Source organism: Callospermophilus lateralis, chromosome 4, assembly GCF_048772815.1.
Source record: "Callospermophilus lateralis isolate mCalLat2 chromosome 4, mCalLat2.hap1, whole genome shotgun sequence".
Classification (NCBI taxonomy): domain Eukaryota; kingdom Metazoa; phylum Chordata; class Mammalia; order Rodentia; family Sciuridae; genus Callospermophilus; species Callospermophilus lateralis.
Window position 1 is genome coordinate 157053807 of NC_135308.1, and position 20466 is coordinate 157074272.

Below are 20466 nucleotides of genomic sequence, written 5' to 3' on the forward strand. Positions count from 1 at the left end.
GGAGGACAGCTGTGTCCAGGACGGAGGCAGAGACGCCAGTGGAGGCTGCGGCCACCCAGGTGAAGGGGTCCACGGGAAGGTGAGGGGACTTCACGGTGCAGTCCCGGGACCCAGAGGGGGAGGGGAGCCTGCCGCCCAGCGAGGAAGAGCCCGCCCTGGCTCGGCTGCGGGTCCCTCCTGAGGGACAGGAGGCAGGGCTCCAGGGGCCTGGGGTGGGGCCGGAGCTGGGCCCTCGGCCTGCGGCTGGTGTTGGAGCCGCTGGAGCAGAGCCACTAAGTGGGACTCTTGTGCCCTGTCCTTCCTCTGGCTGCCGGAAGACCCCGAGGGAAGCCAGCGGCCCTGCACCGGCCACAGGCCAGGCTGAGCTCCGGGCAGTGAGGACGGTGTGCGGGGCCCTGGCCCAGGGCTGGTGGCCGGAGAGGGCAGGTGGCTGTGGCTCGCAGGGCTCCTGGCCGGGATCCTGGTGCCCGCCTCCCCATGCCCGCTGGCGCAGCTGGGTCCCACGTGGGAGGCCAACCTTACGGTGACTGAGTTACACTCCCCAGCTGGGTGCTGAGGCGCTCAGTCACAGAAATGGGTGTGTCTTGCTACAGCCCCGTGGGTGTACCCGTGGGTAAAGCTCTGCTCACCTGTTCCTTTGTGATATAACCCCTTGCCCTGTTCAGGATAGACTCTTCCATGGAAGTGCCTTGTGTGTCCCCTCCTTTGACTGTGCCCTTGGGTGTGGCCTACCCAGGTGTCAGTCAACCTGCTGACAGTGGACATCATGAAGATACTCAGCCCCCTGAAACCTGACCCCTGACCTCATTTGAATAGCTTCCCTCAATAAAAGGGGTCAGCGCGTGCTCTCGCTCGCTCTCTTTCTGTGGACCCTTAAGGTCAGAGGAGCCGTCACAGTGACCCCAAAGAAAAAGGTATTGTGTCTCTTGTGTGGTCATTTCGTGCAGCCCAGTCAGCCCAGTTTAACTGGAGTGACCCCTGAGCCTTTTAGTCGCGCGCTCAGTCACCCATAAGGTTGGCCTCCCACAGTCCCAGGAGGGCTGGGCCCAGGTGGCTCCACTTCCCAGAGTGGACACTGAGGCTCTGGGCCCAGGGAGCCCTCCCAGCCCGAGCGGCCCTCTCCAGTCCCCTTGGTGCTCAGCCCGGCCCTGGGCTTGTGCCTTGGCCTGGGAGAGGTCATCAAGCCTTGTGGGGGGAGAGGCTCGCCTGGCCAGGCGTGTGTGGAGCGGGGATGGGGGACCCCCCAGCTGGCCCCGCCTGTGTCCCTGCGTCTGTGGTGCCTTCGTTGCCTGGTGCACAGCCCGGGGCTGGAGACCAAGAGACCAGGCCTCCCCTGGGTGCTGCCTCCCGATGCAGGCCACCCCTCTGCCTGCAGGCTCAGGGCCGGGCGCAGCAGAGGCTTGGTCCCTGGGGAGGTCCACGGGCCACTCCATCCACCCGCAGCGTAGCCACCAGGCCCCAGCCGGAGCTCAGGAACCCTCAGGGGTGGTGAGTGGCAGCTGTCGATGGCCCTGATCCTGCCCAGACGCTAAAAAGCCAAACCGTCCCCTCTTCCGGCATCATCTCTGGAGACTTATCCTCCGAAGAGTGGGCTCATCCCGCCGTCTGCCCGCCACCGCGGGCTCCCTTATCCCCAGCCCAAGTCCACCCCTGAGGTGGCCAGGCCTGGACAGCTCACATGCCATCCAGCTGAGTGTTGGAAGTTTAGGAATCGAGCTAACAAACCGTTAGGACTGTTGGTCACGTGTACCTTGGTGTGGACCTAGGAGAGCTGGTGGCCCAGGACAGCGAGACCCCCCCGCCCGGGCCCACAGCACACCCGACTCTTCTCCTGCCCAACGCTGTCCCACAACTGCAGGGGCACGTGAACGCATACGACCCCATGGTCCCTCTGCACCTGCCCACACAGCCACCCCTTGGCCAGCTTCCTGCCGAGGGGTGCCCACACGGTGGCACAGGCCCCGAAGCAGGTCTGGGGCCAACTGGTGGCAATCCTGGGGTCCCAGGTATTAATAGAACAACCCAAATGGGTATGTTGTGGGCACCCAGCCTCAGGGCCCAGGGAGGGGCTGGTCAGCCCCTTCTTAGGAGCCCAGCTTGATCAGGGCCCTGCTGACCCCAGTGCCACCCGCATCCTCTCCCCCATTGCTGGCCGGTCACTCTCTGGAGCACTATCCGGACGGCCTGGCCAGCCTCCCCACGACCTGGGAGGCTCCCCACCCCCGATTCCCTGGCCTCATTATTCTTGCTTTAAATGAAAGACTTGGAAATCCTAGAAATAACTGGAATTTCAGCAGCAAGGGTCAGGATGGGCCTCACAGGGCCTGAAAATTGCCATCGGATCCAAGGCTCAGGGCTGTCACTGCTGCCCTGGTCTCCAGGTAGGACGCTGCACAGAGCTCTCCCTGGGACCCGGCCCCCATCCTGGCCTGGTGGGACGGTCAGGTGAAGCTTGGGGTGAAATGGGCAGGGTCCCTCCAGGGCCTGTCCTTGACCAGCTGTGCCACCTTAGGGGATGGTTCGCCCTCTCTGATCCTGTTCCTCAGAAACAGAGCCAAGGCGCCTGCTTTGTGGGCCACTTCCTTGTGCGCTGATGCTGGGCACCAGCCGCCTGCCCCATGGGGGCCCCAGAGCTAGGCCCACCCTGCCAGGAGCCTCGGAGGCCCAGGGTCACGGGCAGTTCTGTCTCTGCAGGTCACGTGTCTTCTGAGAGACTGAGCAGGGGACAGGGCGGGAAGTGTGCCTCGCCTCTGCGCCCTCTGCTTCCTCGCTCTGTCCAGCTGAGGAACCGCGGCCCCCGCCCGCCACTCAGTGCCTGCCATCGGGTGGACTGTGGGGCAGCAGCCTCCTCTGGTCCTAGGGGTTCCCTGTGACTTTGGAAGCACAGCCTGGTGTTGGCCTCCCAGCAGTCCTGCCGGCCACTGTCCTCGCCTGCGTCCCTCCCTGATGAAGTCAGCTGGACAGAATTCCCCTCTCTGCAAGGGTCAGCTACTGGGCCTGGCAGGGGGTGGCCCGGGCCCGGACACAGGTAGGTGAGGGGGAGGGGAAGACTCTGGAGGAGCTCAGGAGACCTGACATAGGACACTGCAGCCAGGACTTCGCACAGGGTCCTGCAGCATCGTCCCGCGGGTGGCAGACATTGTCAGGACCAGGGACAGTGGACAGGGATGCCGCGAAGGCCATTTTAGAGGAGACCCTGAGGGGGTTCAGCCTGGGGACTCCAGGTCATGGGGAGAGGGGGCTGAGGGCACGGCTAACTGGGTACTGACCCAAGGGCACAGCAGCCAGCTGGCCAGGGCCACAGGCCTCAGGAGGGAGAAGGGTGGACATGAGGGGCGAAGCCATGGGCTCGGGAGGCAGGAGGGGCGGCAGGTGGAGGTGTGAGGGGAGAGCAGAGTGGTCAGAGCACCAGGGTGCGGGGGCGCTGACCCCGGCTGGCTCCTGCTGCCCCTGCTCAGGCCAAGGGCCCCAGACACTGCTGCCCACCTGGAGGTGCTGCAGACAGAGCCCGGGAGGCCAGACGGCCTGCTGTCCAGAGCTCTGGGGTGAAGGAGCCTGGGAAGGAAGGGCCAGGCCCACTCACCCGGCTCCAGGGAGACACTGAAGAACACGCCTCTCGGGTGCGGGACACCCCCATGGAGCTGGTGGCCAGGGAGCAGGATTGAGGACCTCCCAGGACAGAGGGGACTGCAAGAGAGGCCTCAGGGAGGCACTGGAGTGCCCCACAGCCAGGCCAGGTTCAGGCCCTAGGGGTGACCTTGAGGCTCAGGAAGGCGTCACCTGGGGAAGACCCGGGAAAGAGACCGCGGCCTGCAGCAGCCACCTGGCAGTGGCCGTCAGGTTGTGGGAGGCCCTGGAGGAGGCCCAGGCCAGCGGAGGCCCAGCAGGGAGGGAGGGGCCTCAGCCTCTGGCCCTCCCACAAGGTCCCCACAGTGCTACCCAGTCCAGTGAAGGAAACAGGACAGCCCCTGGGGCTACCGCTCCTGCCCCCCAGGGTCGAAGTGGCTAAGTGCCCATGTGATGCCCTCCCAGGGCCAGCGCAGCCCAGGGAGCCGTGGGGCCCAGCAGGGCCTTCATGGAGGAGGGGCGTGCAGAGGGGAAGAAAGGGCTCTGAGGGGGGCAGGGCTGAGGCTGGAGCCCAGGGCTCCAGAGCCAGGGTGTGAGCCTGCGGCCACTGGGTGGCGACCTCAGACACAGTAGCACCCGACTCCTGAAGGAGCAGAGGCCAGTAGATGCAGAGGGCACCCGGGCAGGTGGCCAGGCCAGGCCTGGAGGTGGCCCAGGGGTCCCACAGGGACCTGGACCCACCATGGCAGGAGCAGGCCTGGGACCACCGGTGGCCTGTGGTCATTGACTGGGGCAGCTTTGTACCAGGGATGTCCCCGTGGCCCTCTGTCTCCACAGGGGTCTACACGGGCCTGCACCCAGGGTGAAGGTGGCCAGGAGGAGCCTGAGGACACAGGGCCCAGGGTGTCCAGGCGTCCACACAGGCCTCCCGGGCACCAGCCCACCAGACCCAGGGAGCGCCGGGGCACGCCTCCCTGCGTCTTCTTCCCTTGACCTTGGGCAGCGATGACCCCACCCTAAGCCCCGAGGGCGGGGCTCCAGGTGAGGAGAGGACATGGGAGGGGCACAGGAACTCGGGGCACTGGGCGTCCAGCGCGGGCACATGCAACACGAGCCTTGACCCCGTTGTTTTAAATAAGAAATTTATTGCAAATATAGAAATTGGTTCTCTCCATACAGGAATCTCCGAGTTGAGGAAAACGGTTTCGTGCCATTCAGTTTAAAACAGGAAACTGGGGGGGGCAGGTGGAGGGAGGAGAAAATAAATGAAGTTGCCCCCCCAAAAGAAGAAAAGGAGAGAGTTCCAGGCCCCAGAGGGAGGGAGGGTCCGTCCACAGCTGGGGCTCCCAGGTCGGAGGCCAGGGCCTGGAGCCCAGCTCTGCAGGGCTCAAACCAGGTGCCAGGCCACAGCCCCGGGCCGCGGCTCCTGAGCGGGGGCTGGGGGGAGGGTGGGCCGCGCTGCACGGAGCCCTGCCCTGCCCTGTGCTTGTCTGGCAGAGAAACGGGGCTGGGGGGAAGAGGAGGCCCAGGCCCCGGCCCCCACGGACCCCTCTCCCTCTCCCTACGGCTCCGCAGGAGTGACTGGCCACACAGGGACACTGAGACAAGAGGCGGAGAGACTGACGCTGTCCCCGGGGTTGGGGTGGCTCAGGAGGCGGCGTGGCGGGATGGACGTGAGCGTGGGGCTGGGAGGAGGTCCCCCCCCTGGGGCTGAGGGGGCGGAGAGCAGGACCGTGGGAGGGACTGGACACGGCCGTGGGGTGGGTCAGGCTTCCGTCCTTCGGGGTCAGACGTCAGAGATGCCCTGCCTTGCCCCAACCAGGGCAGGGTGGTGGGGTGACCTAGGGAGGGGCTTCAAGAAGCCACCGCTGCAGCCCGCGCCCACCAGCCCCTTGTCACAGCCACTGGGTCCTCCTGTCAGGTAGGGTTTGACTGCCCGTCACCTCCTCCAAGGGACAAGGGGCCCTGTCCCTCCCCTCCATCGCCCTCGGTTAATTCTTTGGGTGATGCGACCTCCGGGAAGCAGTTTCCGTCTGTCCCTTCACTGTGTTTGGGCCTCTTAGGAAGGGGCTCCCGACCCTGCGGTCCCCATCTGGCCCCTCTCTTTGGCTCCTCCCCACTGGGTTTCCTGTGCTTCTGCTTCCCCCAGAGTGGGCACAAGCCACCTCGGACGGGGACACCAGGAGCCTCGGCCATGCTGGCCTTCACCCCCTGCCCAGGGCCTCTCCAGGGCCCCGGGGCCCACCTGGCCCTCCCACCCCCACGGCCCCCATATCTCCCCAGACAGGGCCCCTGCCTGACACAGCAGCTCCCGGTCCTGTCCCGCCCCCCCAGGAGGGCCACAGAGCATGGCACCTCTGGGGGTCAGAGAGGGACTCTTCCCAAGAGGGAAGACCCTGGCCTGGGGCCCCTGAGGTGGTGTCCACAAGCCTCATCTCTTCTGGCCGGATCTCTGCTTTTCATTTCTGGAAGGTCATCAGCTGCAACAGAGAGGTGGCAGTGCCTGCCATGCCCTTCAGGACAGAGGGCACCTCGGGGCCCTTCCTGGGGAAGGGTTCACAGGTCAGGAGAGCCCAGGGTGACCTCACTGGGGCTCGAGGCAGGAAGATCCACTGACCCCCTTTCCCTTCCACGCCCCTCCCCCCTCCCAGCGCCACCCCAGCCTGTCCCCACCAGGGCCCCTGACCATTGTCATTATAAGCATGGCCCTAGGCCAGGCTCCTGGAATAAATGGTCATTTGTCTTTTGTAAATATTTCAGGCAGGAGCCTCAGGGTGGGCTCCTCCCCACAGGTCCCGCCTGGCAGCTGGGGTTCTGGCTGCTGGGGGACCAGACCTGTCCCTTAGGCCCTGCTCTGCCTCAGAGAACAGTGTCCTGTGGGTCTCCAAGGTCATGTCACCTCCTGGAGTGCCAGGGTCCTGCTGTTGAGATGGGAGCCCATGGGGGAAGGCCTGAGGTCTTAGAGGTCATGGTCCCCCAGGACTGACGGCCAAGCTGCTGGCCACTCTCTCCTCCCAGGCTCCTCCCTCCGGCCCCCAAGCCCCTCCGTGGAGCCCTGTGCCCAGGCCGCCTGTCCTCAGCAGGGTGACGACACCTCTCCACGCGGTCAGACCCGGGTTCTGGTCCTGGAGAAGCTGTCTAGGAAAGGCCCTGGGCCAGGGGAAGGGGGAGGTGGCCCCAGAGGGAGGGGGAGGTGGTGAGGTGGCACTTGTGGGCCCAAAGCCCGAGGGATGGGAGGTGGGTGTGGGGCAGGGCTGGGCTTTGGTGGCACCTGTTTTGGGTCTCCTGCAGAGCTGGCCCTCCCTGGGTTTCAAGAGCTGCTCAGATCCTGATGGAGGGACTGGGGGGGGCGGGGGGGCAACGGGACAAACTGGCACATACACAACAGATGTTTGCTCAGAAAAATACAGTAAAATCGTCATGCAGTGTAACAGGGAGCCTGCTTCGCGCCGCCCTCCGCTCGCTCGGCTTTGCCAACTGGGTGTGAGGAGGGTTGGGGGCGAGCTCGGGGCTGGGGGTCTGCTCCTGCGTTTCCATGCCAGCCCACCCCCTCTTCTCCCCAGGAGAACAGTCTTTTCTTTGCCAATGTCACCCCCAAAGTGAGCTCTGGGCTCAGCCCGCCCCCGAAGTTGATGTGACAGAGGAGGTCAGCTGGTCCTTTCCCAAGCCCACCAGCAGGGGGTGGGTGGAGCCCCCAGGGAAAGTGGCCTTCCTGGTCAGAGCCCCTCCCCCACAGCACAGGCCTTTGTCCCTTGCCACCATCACACCCCCAGTCTCAAGAAGCCCAAACGGGTGACAGGCCAGATCTGGGGGTCTCTGGCAGGGACGAGGGGGGAGCTGACAGGGCCCCTCGCCACCCCGGCCCCCCAGCCCTCCTCCACCAACAGGGGCCAGCCTTGGCCTCAGGACCCCGCCCAGAGCTTGTCCTCAAGGCCCTGGCTCTTGGCCCTCCCTCCCGCTCTGCTGCCGCCCACACTCAGCCCCCAGAGCCCCAGGGTCTGCTCTGGGCACCAACTACCAGGCACCGGTTGCCACGGAGACGGGCTAGCGGAGGGGAGGGGCCGTGGACCCAGCCTGCTCCTCCCACCCCAGGGTGGTGGGGGGAGCTCACTGTTTGTGCTTTGTTCGATGTTGGGTGGGGGTCAGAAGGGGAGTGGCCGTTTCCATGGTAACCTGGGGCCCCCTCAGGCTGAGAGGTGGGGCAGGGGTGGGGGCGCCTCCTTCCTCCTTCCTCTGGGTAGGCTGAGTCTCTGCCCTGAGACCCCGTGCTGGGGGTCAGGCAGGGGGGTGCAGGATGCAGGGAGCAGGCGGGAAGCCCCCTTCCGCCTCCCCGCTGTCCCCGGGTGTCACAGTTCACTGCTGCTCCTCTGGGGTGGACAGGGGTCCCGGAGGCCCAGAGAGGCTGGGGCCAGGGGTGTGGGGCCTGCACCTGAGATGCCATGGGAGCTGGCCCACCCAGCGCCCCTCCCCAGGCAGCTCCCCTGGCTACTTGGAAGACACTTGAAGGGGGTGGTGGCATGTCCCCTTGCTCTGCTCTGCTCAGCCCCTTGCCCTGGGGGGACTTCCGTGGGCTTTCTGGAGAGGGAAAGCACCTTCCTGGTTCTCAAGCCCCTCGGTCACAGGCGGTGACAGCTTTGGAAGGGTGTTGGTGGACTGGGGTCCCAGGGCTGTGGCTGGGGGGAACGGCCTGGGCCAGGAAGCCGGGAGACTGAGTCTGACCTGCCACATGACCCCAGGGTCATCACCTTGCTCCTTGGGCCATCCATGAAGTGGAGGGAAATGGCACCCATGTCCACCTAGTGCCATACCTCTAAGTGACCTGTCCCCGAGCTCGGGAGGTCACCCTCCCTGACCCAGAGGGGCTTCCGTCCGTGTCTTCCCAGTCTCCTCCCCCCCAGTCCCGCGCCTGGCCCCGTCCCCCGCTCTCCTCTGGCCTCCTCGCCAGCCCCTGGCCCAGCCCCGCACGCCCGGCAGCGTCCCTGGGCAGCACAGTAAAGACGACTGATTTCGGTATCAGTTTGTAAACTTTAAGGAAAATGTGTCTTGTTTTCCTGTCCGTTATTGTCGGTGTTGGTTGGTTCACAGTCAGGTGGTGGTCAGGTGTGTGCGTGGTGCGTGCGTGCGGGTGTGCGTGTGCGTCCACTCCTCCGCCTGGGCCGTCCGCCCCTGCCCGCCCGGCCCCCGGGGCCCTCCCCCGGAGCGCCCTGGCCCTCCCCCTGCAGCCTCACCAGGGAGGAGAGGGTCACAGCTTCTGCTGGGCCGAGACCCCCTTCCAGTAATCCAGGATGTCGTGCAGGTCCTCGTCCTTGGCGAACTGGACCTTCTTGCGCAGGGCGTGGCCGGCGGCCATGTACACCTCCTCGCGGTGGTGCTTCTTGTAGGGCCGGAAGCGCTCCCAGATCTTGTGCGTGCTCTCGGACGAGTACTCGGGGCTGGAGGAGTACCCTGAGTAGTAGTGTCTGGGGGACAGCTGGGAGTAGGTGGAGTCGCGCTTGGAGCGGGTCAGCGGCTTGAGGAAGGACACGCGCTGGCTCAGGCTGTCGGCGCCCTCCTCGTAGTAGAGGGCGGGGAAGCTGTGCCGGTGCTCGCTGCAGTGGTAGGCGGGCTTCACCTCCAGGTGGTGGATGCCCCCGCCCCCGCCGCTGCCCCCGCCGCTGCCCGCGGGCACCAGCGGGAGCCGGTCCAGCGGGCTGTTGAGGGGGCTGCCCTTCTCGATGTACTTGGAGTCGCCCTTGGCCAGCCCCGGGGCGGCCGGGTGGTCGGGCACGTCCAGGCTGAAGACTTTGGCGCTCTTGATGGAGCCGCTGGACGACACGCTGCAGGTCTTGCGGGTGACCGCGGCGTCAGCGCTGAGCTGGCGCTGCAGCGGGTGGTGGGAGCTCTCCTTGTAGGGGGGAGAGAGGAAGCTGGGCCGCTCCAGCGCCCCGGGGGCGGCGGCCGTGGAGGTGGTGGCGGCTGGGGGGAGGGACTGGCACTCGAAGGCCAGCTCGGGGTCCCCGCCACCACTGCCAGCCCCCAGGAAAGAGGCCGAGTCCAGCTTGAGGGCGTCGATGCAGTTGTTGATGATCTGGTTGACCTTGTCCACCTCCTTGGCGATGGTGGAGATCTCGGCGGCCGAGCCCTGGCCGTTTTCCAGCTCCGGGAGGTCATCCTCTGGCCGGGCCAGGCCGTCCCCCCCTGCACCTGTGCGTACCTCGATATAGTTGCCTTTGGTGGCCACCTTGGGTGTGTCCAGCCCGGCCTCCAGCCCCTTGGAGGCAGGCAGCTTCTCTCCGATCATGGAGGGGATGGAGGACATGCGGGCCACGGGCAGCACGGGGGGCTCGCCCAGCTTCTGGGCGGCGTGGACGATGGAGCCGGCGTCCACGTCGGCCCCGTAGCGCATCTCCAGGATGGTCTTCTTGACGTTGACGGACTTCTGCTTCTCCTCCTGCAGGCGCCGCCTGCGCAGGCAGTAGTAGACGGCGCCCAGCACGATGACCATGCCGAAGAGGCAGCCCAGGATGGTCATGATGTAGTGGGTGGTGGTGGAGGTGCTGGGCGCCAGGTCCCCGGGCACCGGGTCCCTCGTGGTGAAGGTCAGGCAGGTGTGGTTGAAGCGGCGGCTGTTGCGCAGCGAGGTCACGCAGAAGGTGTACTCGGTGTGCGCCCGCAGCTTGTCCAGCGTCACGATCTCTTTCTTGTTCTTGAGCGTCATGACGTCCGAGAAGTAGCTGCTGTTGTACTGGACCAGGACGTACATCTTGCTGTAGGGGTGCGGGATGATGACCACCAGGGTGGCCGAGGTGAAGGTGACGTGGTGCAGCTTGATGGCGGGCCCCGCGGAGGCGTCCGTGGTGGACGAGGCCGGCGGCTCCACCGAGAGGATCTCGTCGGGGTTGAAGCCCGAGTTCTCGTCGGGCTCCCTCTGGGCGTCGGTGGAGTAGGGCGTGGGGTGGCTCTGGGGCCGGGCGGGCAGCGAGCCGTTGCGGCACTTGGCCTGCAGGACGGTGATGGCGTTGAGGCTGTGGTAGGGCCGGGGCACGAGCAGCGGGTAGCCCGCGAACTCCCTGGGCGACTCGCACTGCAGCCGGTCGTAGTTCTTGGTGACGTTGTTGAAGACGACGAGCCAGGCGAGGAAGCCGAAGAGGTCGCACTCGCAGTTGAAGGGGTTGCCGGCCAGCTCGCACACCATCAGGCTGGCCAGGCTGGCGAAGGTGGCGCCGTCCAGGCGGCTGAGGCGGTTGGAGGACAGGTCGATGCTGATGAGGCTCGGGCACTCGGAGAAGGCGGTGGGCGTCACCACCTCGATGAGGTTGTGCTGCACGAAGAGGAACTGCAGGCGGCCCATGCCGCGCAGCATGCCCTCGGTCAGGTTGCTCAGCCGGTTGTAGCCCAGCTGCAGCACCTGCAGGCTGGACTGGCCCAGGAAGGCGCCGTCCTCGATGTAGGAGATCTCGTTCTTGGTCAGGTTGAGGTCGGTGAGGTTCCCGAAGCGGTTGAGCGAGGAGTAGAGCACAGCCTTGAGCTTGTTCTCGTTGAGCCGCAGGTCGTGCACCGTGCTGTTGATGTGCTGCGGGATGGTCTCGTAGGGCGGCTGGTTCTGGCTGCAGATGGCCAGCCACACGTAGCCCTTGTCCCCCTCGATGAGCCAGCAGTCGGCGCGCACGGCCCCCGGCCCGCACACGCACAGCAGCGCGGCCGCGCACAGCCCCAGGCGCAGCATGGCGCGGGCCTTGGCAGGCTGAGCGGAGGGCCAAGCGGGGGGTGCCTAGCGGCCAGAGGCTGGGGCTGGCGGCACAGTCCTCCCGGGGGCCGCCACCATCTTGGGGGCGACCCCCAGCGTGGGGGCCCCAGGCAAGGTGGGCACGGCGGGTGCCAACAGCTGGGCCGGGGAGCTACCAGCAGGCCCGGGGCCTGGCCAGGGTGCGGGCACCCAGAGCCTGCTACTGGCCGGCTCCTGGCCTCCAGGTGGGAAGGACCACGGCTCTTGGCCTCCACTTGCTCCTCCTCCTCCTCCTCCTCTTCCTCCTGGGGTTCTGGGCTCAGAACTTCAGAAGATCCCCACGGGAGACTGGAGAACGGCACCAAGGGCGCAAGAGACGGGGTCAGGAGGGAAGCGCCCCATCGGTCACCTGGTTCCTGAAAGGCAGCACCGAGAGGGTGACGGATCAGTGCCAGGGCCCAGACCAGCCCCATCGAGAGCTCCAGTGCAGGTCCCCTCCCCGGGGCCTCCATGACAAGGAGGACCCAGGGTCCCCACCACGTAAAGGGAGGGAGGGCTGGTGAGTGGCAGGAGGGGGAGGGGGTCCCGGAGGGCAGGAGGTGGGGACTCGGGGTCCGGCAGGGCAGTCTGAGGCCCGAGGACAGAGGAGGAGCCGGGACAGGACGGGGACACAGGCCCACTCTCCCGTGCACGCCAGCCCGGTGCACACACTCACCTGCCGGCTGCACAGTGACCCCCACATGAGCCGGAACCCCACGGCACACACACGTGGACAGGGACACACGCTCACAAGCACACCTGCCATCTGTGCCCACGACAGACAGGCCGCACACACAGGGCACGTACCCAAGTGGGCACCCCCAAATCCGGATAAAGAATTAAGAAGCCCAGCAAAACGCCTCCCGTCTCCAGGCCCAAAGATAAATAATTCATTTGTTGTGTAACTGCTCTTGTTCCAAAAATAATTCCCTTGTCTCAGCTTCCGTGGGGGAGGGGAGCAGCCTGTGACGGCCGTGGTGCCCCCTGCACAGGGGGATCAGAGACCTGCCCAGTGTCACCCCCTCCACTGCCCTCCAATCACCCTGATCCCAAAGGGGGGTCCCCAGGCCTCTGGACCAGCATGGCCACAGCCCCAGAGGCTCAGAGAGGCAAGGACTTTCCCCAAGTAACACAGCACAGCCGGGGCCAGGTCAAGGTCCCAGAGGCATTGAGCCCCGGCCAGCAGCCAGGGCCCCCACAGGCAGCCCCGCCGGCCAGTGCCATGGCCTCTCCATCTCCACCTCCACAGAGCGGCCCTGGTCTCCCCAGCTCTTGGACCAGGGAAGGACAGGGTGACTCCTGCTACCCTCGCCCACCATAAAGGGCAGGGAAGGTGGCCCAGGGGCCACGGCCTTGGGGCGTCTGAGTCAACGCTCGCTCTCCACGTGGGGAAACTGAGGCCTGGGCCCAGGGAGGCCTGGCCAGGTCACCAGCAAGCTGGACACGGCCCTCAGCCAGGCCGGGCTCCCTGTGCCCCAGACTGGAGGCAGCGCCCCCCACCCCCCGCACAGCAGGCCCCAGGATGTAAAGACAAGGCCAGGGACACCCAGGTTTGGACAGAGCCACCTCCGCCTCCTCCCCGGGAAGCGCCAGGAGGAGCTTAGAAAAAACACTTGGCCATCAAAGCCAGGCCAGCTCACGGCCTGGGCCCAGGGCCGGCAGGAGAGGGGACGGCCACAGGGCCCAGAGGGGGCTGAGCAGGGTCCCAGCTGGTGCTGTGTCAGAGGCTAGGAGAAGCAGGACATCTGAGGCCACCTCACACCCCCTGTCCCTGCAGGGCCAGCTCGGGGTACCACAAGGCCCCCAGGCAGGAAGGGGGTGCCGGGTGGTGGACAACTTTCCTGTCCTTGGCCAGGCCCCACCAGGGCTGGTGAGACCTGTTCACACACAGTGCGGCTCCCAAGGGACCCCAGACCCGTGCTGTCCCCTCTGGGTCTCCGTCCCCTCCCGCAGGCAGAGCCAGTCCCCAAGCCCGCTGCTTCAGGGCCCAGCAGCCGCCTGTCAGAGAGCCCTCCGCGCACTCCCTCCTCTCGCCTGGGGACGCCTGGGGACCGCATTGGTATGCAGGTGCACACGCAGGTGCGCGGCTGCTCCGGCACTGGCGCAGGGCATGCTGACGCGCAGACGCAGGATGGGCAGGGGTGCGGGAGCAACGCGTGTGCACCAGGCCTGCGTGCGGTGGTCAGCCCAGGAGAGCGTGGGTGGGGTTGGGAGGTGTGCACGGACCCCGGGGACCGTGCAAACACCTGCCCTCATGCCAGCCAGCAAAGCACGTGTGCACCCGCCTGCCCGTGTGCGCCGCCCGCTCCAGCCAGAGCCCCTCCACCCCCGTCCACACCGCTCCAAGGGCACTGCCTGGCCAGGTCCAGGTGGGGAGGGCTGAGGGGAGGCCGGGGCAGGGAGGCCGCAGGTCCTGCCCCGGCCTCCCCCGGCGCCCAGCCAAACTCTGAGCTCTGTCCCTGAGCCCTCAAGGTGACCCTGCCGGTGACCCTGTCCCTGCTCTTCCTGGTCTCCAGGATGGCCCGGGTCAGGCCCAGCCCCCACCCTCCCCGTGACTCAGAGCCGGAGAGGCCCCACAGTCCCGCCGTGCGTCCGCCAGCCTGTCCCCCTGGGCTCCCTGCCCACCGCCCGTGGAGGCCTGAGGCAGCCAGAGAGGGGGACGAGAGGCCAAAGAGGCGCTGATGCGGCCCCTGGCCCCCCGCCAGCTGTGCCCCCTCGAGGTGCGGAGTACAGCGGGGGAGGGGTGCTGGTCAGGCCAGGGCCAAGGTCCCCAGGGCCTACAGGCAAGGTCATGCCTCCCACCCCTCCATGAAGCGGCCCTCTGACACACGCACTGGGAGGGGGGGCTGAAGCTGAACACACCTGGGGCTGGGGGGCAGCGGGGAGGGGCGAGGTGGGGAAGGAGCGGAGCAAAACAAGACAGCCAGCAGGCAGACAGCAAGAGGGACCGGAAGGTGTGCGCGTATGAGCCAGAGGAAGGGAGTCGGGGAGACAGGTGACAAGCAGGGGTGAAGGAGGAGACCCAGGCACCTGCGGCCCACCCCTCCGGGGGCCTGGGAGACGGACGACTAGGCCTGGCTGAGTCCCCAAAACGCAGCCGGTGGCCAGTAAGAGGGAGGAGGGAGGTGACAGGAAGCAGCTGCTAGGGTGCCCAGGGCCATCAAGGTGCCACACCCTGGGGCAGCAGCCTGGGTGGGGGATGTGGCCACGGGCAGCTCAGCAGATGGCACTGCCAGACCAGGGCAGGACGGCTGCGAGCCATGCCCCCAGCAGCTACGGCACGCGATGGCCTCCCTGGGTACCTGCAGACGGGAAGGGGAGCCAGAGAGACCAGCAAGGCGGCTGCCCGAGGGACAGGGCAGGGCAGGCCAGGGACAGTCGGAGCCACGTGGGCACAGGACTGCCCTCCCGGCTCGGGCTGGTCTTCAGGCGACCCAGGTGGGCTGTCCCTGCCTGGCAGGTGCCACAGGTTCCGGGCCCCTCTGGGGATCCAGAGCCCTGAGCCTCGGAGCCAGACCCGGAGCCCCCGTGGGCCGTCCAGCTGCTCTCGGAGGTCAGCAGGGGCCCCTCTGAGCCCATCCCCCTTCCGAGTGACAAGGCAGGTGCCGCCCACACACTCCAGGGCATGGGGACGCCACAGGTGCTCCGTGCAGGGCAGACGGCCCACCAATGGGCCCCCTGGACTCCTGCTCCCGTGGGACCCTGGGGACCTGTCGGGGCAGGCGCAGTCCACGGCCTGGACTCCCAGGAGCAGGACCCTGGGGCCTGGGAAGCCTCGTCCTCCCTGGGCCTGCCCCAGGCTCCCTGAGGTGCCACTGTCACGGCCCGTGTCGATGTGCTACCGAGGGTAGGGGACAGGGAGAGCTGAGGCCTGGCCAGAACCCTGGATGGCCACCTCGACTCTCTCTGCAGGGCCTGAGTTGGGCTGCCCAGGGCCACAGGCTGGGACAGCCTCAGGCAGGGACTCGGGCCTGGACCCTGGGCCTTCCCACTGACCCCCCACAGGGCTCCTGGGGAGGCTCCCGGCCTCAGCCCTCTTCAGGAGGGGACGCTGCACCTTCACTACTCAACTGCTCTGTGCAAGTTACCACCTGGATTTCAGGTGCAGTGAGCTCCAGCTGCAGGGGACAAGAAAAGCAGGGATGGTCAGGCCAAAGGTGCTGGGACTGAGTGCTGAGCTGCCCAAGGCGGCCACATCAACTGGCCTCTCTGGGCTTGGTCTCCCCGCCTGCAAAACAGTCCCAGGGTGCCTTTCCCAGTGGCTTGTTTGTGATGGGCCTCGAGGCTGCGTCCACCCTGCTTGGCTGGGGCTGGGAGTCTCGTTTTACAGATGACAAAACAGTTTCTGTCCTTCCCCAGCTTCCTCCCGAAGGCTGGGCTCACAGCTCACATGCTCTGGTCATCTGGTGAGTTTCCTGCCCGGTGTACGGAGGCACCTCCCTTCAGCTCAGAGGAAAGTGTGCACAAGCCTCAAGGGGCTAATTCCTCCACCAATCACAAGTACTTATTCCAGGAGGGGTGCACTCAACCCTAGGCACGCTCCTACCTCAGGACCTTTGCACACACTGTCCTCGCTCCTGGAATGTCCTTCCCCCAATAACCCCACAGCCCTCACCTCACTGGGGCCTCTGCTCAAATGCTCCCACCCCACCTCTACTTTCTCTCACACCAAATCTGAGATGACTCACTCATCTCTCAGTTCTGGCTTTGGTCCCTCCACGGCCATCAACACTACCTGACGTCACTTAGGTCTTTATCATTGCCACCTGCCTTACTCCATGCCCAGAGCAGAAGCAAAGCAGAACTTTATCCCGTTCCCTGCTGTAACTTCGTGCCGACAACAGGCTCCACCATCCAGCAGGTGCTGGGTGCACGGTGTGTGGAATGAGCGCTCAGGGCGAGGGCGAGGGGGGAGCCGAACCTGACTCCACGGTCAGGATGCTGAATGTCCAGGGAGGAGCCTGCCTCTGGTGAGTCAAGAAATGTGCTGGGTCTTTCTTTGGAGCCCTGCCACCCCCCGTGGACGTCTCACTTTACAGACCAGGGAACTGAGGCTCAAGAGGTGCAGCCACCTGCCCGAGACCCCGCAGCCGAGCAGCCGGCGGCCTGGGCTCCTGAAACCAGCAGACTGTGGGATCCCGGAAGGGACACTCCACCCCTTGCTCACGTCCAGGGACAAGGCTGTCAGCTCTGAGGCTACTGATCCCCCCTGACAGCCCTGATTGGTAGAAACTTCATCCTTTACAAAGCCAGCCTGGCTCCCGTGCTCAGGGGTCCTGGCCTGCTGTCCCGGGCCACCAGGAGCAAGGCCAGTACCCCTGTCCAGTACCCCCATCCTCACTCTGTTCACCCAAGCTGAACAGCCCCGCGTCCTCCGCCTTCTCTCCCTGGGCCATGGTGCCCCGCCGCCCTGGGGTCCAGTTGGGCCGGGCCAGGCTTTCCGCCCAGGTCCCCCCGCAGGGTGTCCTGTCTGAGCCGCGGTCTGCACGGGGAGCCTGGCCTTCCTCAGCCTGGCTCCCCTTCTGTGAACGCGGCGCAGTGCGCCAGCCGGTGTCCTTACCTTGTCCTAGATGTCAACCACACCCCGGCCCCTGCTCACACAGCGCCAGGCAGCAGCGCCCTCAGAGCGTCCTTGGGCAGCGCTGGCCCCGCTGCGAGGTCTCACCCGAGGTGCTGGGTCGCGTCCACCCCCTTCTGTCCCGTCCCAGTAGCCTCAGCCGCTCGCCGGCTGCTGCGGGTCTCCAGGGAGCTGGGCTCTGCCCCGAGCCTCGGCACCCACCGGCTCTGGCTGCACCCACGTCACGGGGACCCGGACACCAGGCCCGGCTAGGAAGCCAGAAAGCAGCTGGCTCTGGCCTGGGGACATGCCACCTGCCAGCCACAGGCCACCCACCTCACACAGTCCCCGGTGCTCAGGGCACACTGCCGGGCGCCGCCCGAGCCACCGTCTGCTCGGAGGGGCCTAGGGACGGCACCCACAGCGGCCAGGCCCGGCTGGAGAGCCACAGTGTGCTGAGCCTGGGTCCCACACCCGGAGCCACAGCAGAGTGGGGGCCTGGCGCTGGCTGGCGCACGGTGGCCCATCACGGGAAGGGCACCCTCCAGGGTCAGAGACGCAGCCGTGCCTGTCACGGTGGCCCTGGGCACAACGTGCCTCACCTCTCCGGGCCTCGGTTTCCTCATCTGCTCAGAGGACAGCAGAAGTGCACGTGGATCCCGGCTGGCCAGGGCCGCCCACAAGGCCTCTGTCCACGGCCCACTGTGTCCCCCAGACTCATCTGGCCCTCGTGTCCCCTCTGCCTGCTCCCAGGGCAGCACAGCCATCGAGAGCGCGGAGTCACATCCAGGCCCTGGGGGCCAGAGAAGGCTGCAGAGCCTGGGCTCAGCCGGGCACCGCCACAGCCTGTGGGGGCCACCCTGACCGCACCCCGTGCAGGGTCCCCGGCCACCACCGCCAGGCTCAGGCCGTGGCTCGTTGCCCTCACCAAGGAGGACATGCGAGGTCACCCAGGTGCCACCCAGGTGCCACCCTGCAGCCTGTGGAGGGGCTGCCTCCCGCCCCTGGGCCCTGGCCTCTCCTCCCAGGACCCTTGCCCACTGCCTGCGCCTCCTGACCCCTGCCCTCTCCCCGATGGCCTTCTCCTCCCCCGCCGGCTGGTGGCCACCCCTGGGCACTACTCACCAGTCTCCACTGGACCCGCTTTCACCAGTGCCCGCGCCACGGCTGCCTCTGCCTGCATGGCCTCCATTCATTCATTCAATAAACATTTATGGAGCACCTACTATGTACCAGGCGCCGGCTAGGCCCACCCTCCGGGCTCTGCTCCACCGCCTGCTCCTCCTCCAGGGTCCCCAAGAGGGCGTCTCCCTGCCTCCCACACCCTCGGGCCTGGCCCAAGCAGCAGCCGGGTGTCTAGGGGCCCCCTGGGGAGAAGTGGAGGCTCCCGGTGGCGGGGTGACCTCAGTGAGCCGGCTAGGTGGCCCCGCCAGAGGCCGGGCGTGTGGGAGGTCGCGGGCTGGGCCTGGGTGCTTGTCACTCGATCCCAGGGTCACAGCTATTGTGTTCCTACTTTATAGATGAGGAAACTGGGTCTCCGACCACTACACGGGGCCGTGGCACGGGAGTGCAGCGCCCCGCTCCCCCTGACGGTGACTGGGAGCTACTTTGGGCTAATTGGCACTACGGAAAACTTGGGAGGTCTGATCTTTAAAAGCCCCATTTCTGGAATCCACTGACGACCTTGGAGGACGTGGCTGTCCCCATCTCCATCTCTGCAGGACGGAGCAGAGAGGGCCATCCTCCCCCTTGGCCCTGGGCGCAGGGGTTGACTCTCCACCCCTTGGAGGAGGCCCTGCCTGGCTGAGACTCTGAGCTCCGGCGGGACCTTGTCATCCTGGGGGTCTCTGTGATGAGCCAGGTTCAAGTGCTCTAGGGTCGACCCCAAGGTCAGTTGAGTCCCGGCCTCTGTGGACTTGGCACTGCCCCGACCTGCCCACGCTCCTCTTGGCTCTGAGCAGGCCCACGGGAAGAATCCCAAGCCAGGGCCACCTACAGTGGCCATGAGGTGGACCAGGCAGTTTCTCCTGGGCTGCGGTGTGAAGTTTGGGTCCCTGCTGGACACAGCTCCCCAGGCTTCCTGTCAAGGCTGCAGGGACTCCAGGAGGCCCGAGGCCTGGCTCCTCCACAGAGCCTGTACCAAAGTGTCCCCGGCACTGCTCACCTGACCTGCTGGCTACCACCTTGCCCCACCCTCTCGAGGCCCTTGGCCAGGCTGAGAAACGCTGCCCAGGGCCAAAGCCCACCCACTTTCTGTCTCCTCCTCCCAGGTGGTCACTGGGGCCAGCACAGACACTGCCCTGGAGGGTCCCATACACTCTCCTGGCCCTGAAACCAGCTTCTCTGGGGCGGGCGGGGGCGGCCAGCCCTGCTGAAGGGCACCCGGGCCAGCCTGGGGGTGGGGGCTGCAGCTGCGGCTCAGAGAACAAGGAGGCTCTGTCAGGGCCTCGTGCTGGGGGGGGACAGGGCCCGGAAGCATAGGAGGGCCACGGTGACTGTGGTGACTGCTGGCTGGGCAGAGCCCGAGGCCGGGATGATGACAGCTCCCACCTGCACCAGCTCAGGTGGCCCCTCCAACAGGACCTGCCCTCTCTCACTTTCTCCTGGAAGGGCAGGGGTCACGTCCAGCTCACCCAACTGAGACCATGCGCCTGGTTAGTTCCCTTTCTTTGAGCCTCAGTTTCCTGTCCTATAAAGTGGGACAAGAGGGGCCCTAGCCAGAGGGGGGAGTGGCCGAGCAGGATCTGGCTCGTAGTAGCTGCTCAGTTAGCTTGGCAAACCTGCGGCCCAGGGCTGGGGGCAGCCCTGCGGGGCCCGCAGCAGGGCCACATCGCCCATCCTCTTACAATGACAGCAAGAAAGGGGAGACCTGGCCCTGAGCGTGGCACCCTTCGGCCCTGGGGGCAGGGCGCCCCTCTCTGCCTCTGACCCTGCCCTCTCTCAGAGGCCAGGCCCGCAGAGGCCTGCTGCCTTCAGCCCGTCCCCGGCCTGGGTCTCTCTCCCACTGCCAAAGCACAATGGCTGTTATAATTAACGGATTATCTCAGCGCGACAGCTGTGGTCCTTTGAAAATTAGGTTGAATAACAAGATCCTGATGTACGGTGATTCCTTTTCATCTCTCCCTGCCTTCAGCCGCGTTATGCATGCGAACAGACACCGTCCCCTCCTGGCCTCCTCTGCTCGGGCTGGACTGGGCTCTGCTGGACTAAGGCCTGGCACCTTCCCAGGGCAATGCTCCCTGGCTTCCCACCCTCTGGGCCCAAGCAGCAGCCTGGCTGAGGGGCTCCCGGCTCTGCCCTCCTCCAATCCGCGCCCCCCACAACCTCCCGCCCTCCCAGCTGAAATCCCCTGGCCCAGCTGCCCCTGGAGCTCCCCTCAAACAGGGTCCCAACGTCCCACCCCGGACCTGCCTGCTCCTCTCCACGCTCGGCCCCAGCAAGGGACATGCCAGCACCCAGCTGCCACTCCTGGGAGTCTCTGTGCCCACCGTGCCCACTGCTCCTGCCCTGGTCCCTCTCCCCACCGCCGGCACCCTCATGGGCCTCTGTGCCTCTGATCCTGAGGCCTCCACCCCCGACCTAGCAGGGAAAGAGCTTT

General features: G+C 66.3%; 1 protein-coding gene across 1 annotated transcript; it reads right to left on the minus strand.

Moving 5' to 3' along the window:
- Positions 1-8809: 8809 nt before the first annotated feature.
- Elfn2 (extracellular leucine rich repeat and fibronectin type III domain containing 2) lies at positions 8810-11272 on the minus strand. Its single transcript, XM_076853294.2, has one exon. It carries the CDS (start codon positions 11270-11272, stop codon positions 8810-8812), a length of 2463 nt encoding a protein of 820 aa, XP_076709409.1.
- Positions 11273-20466: the final 9194 nt, after the last annotated feature.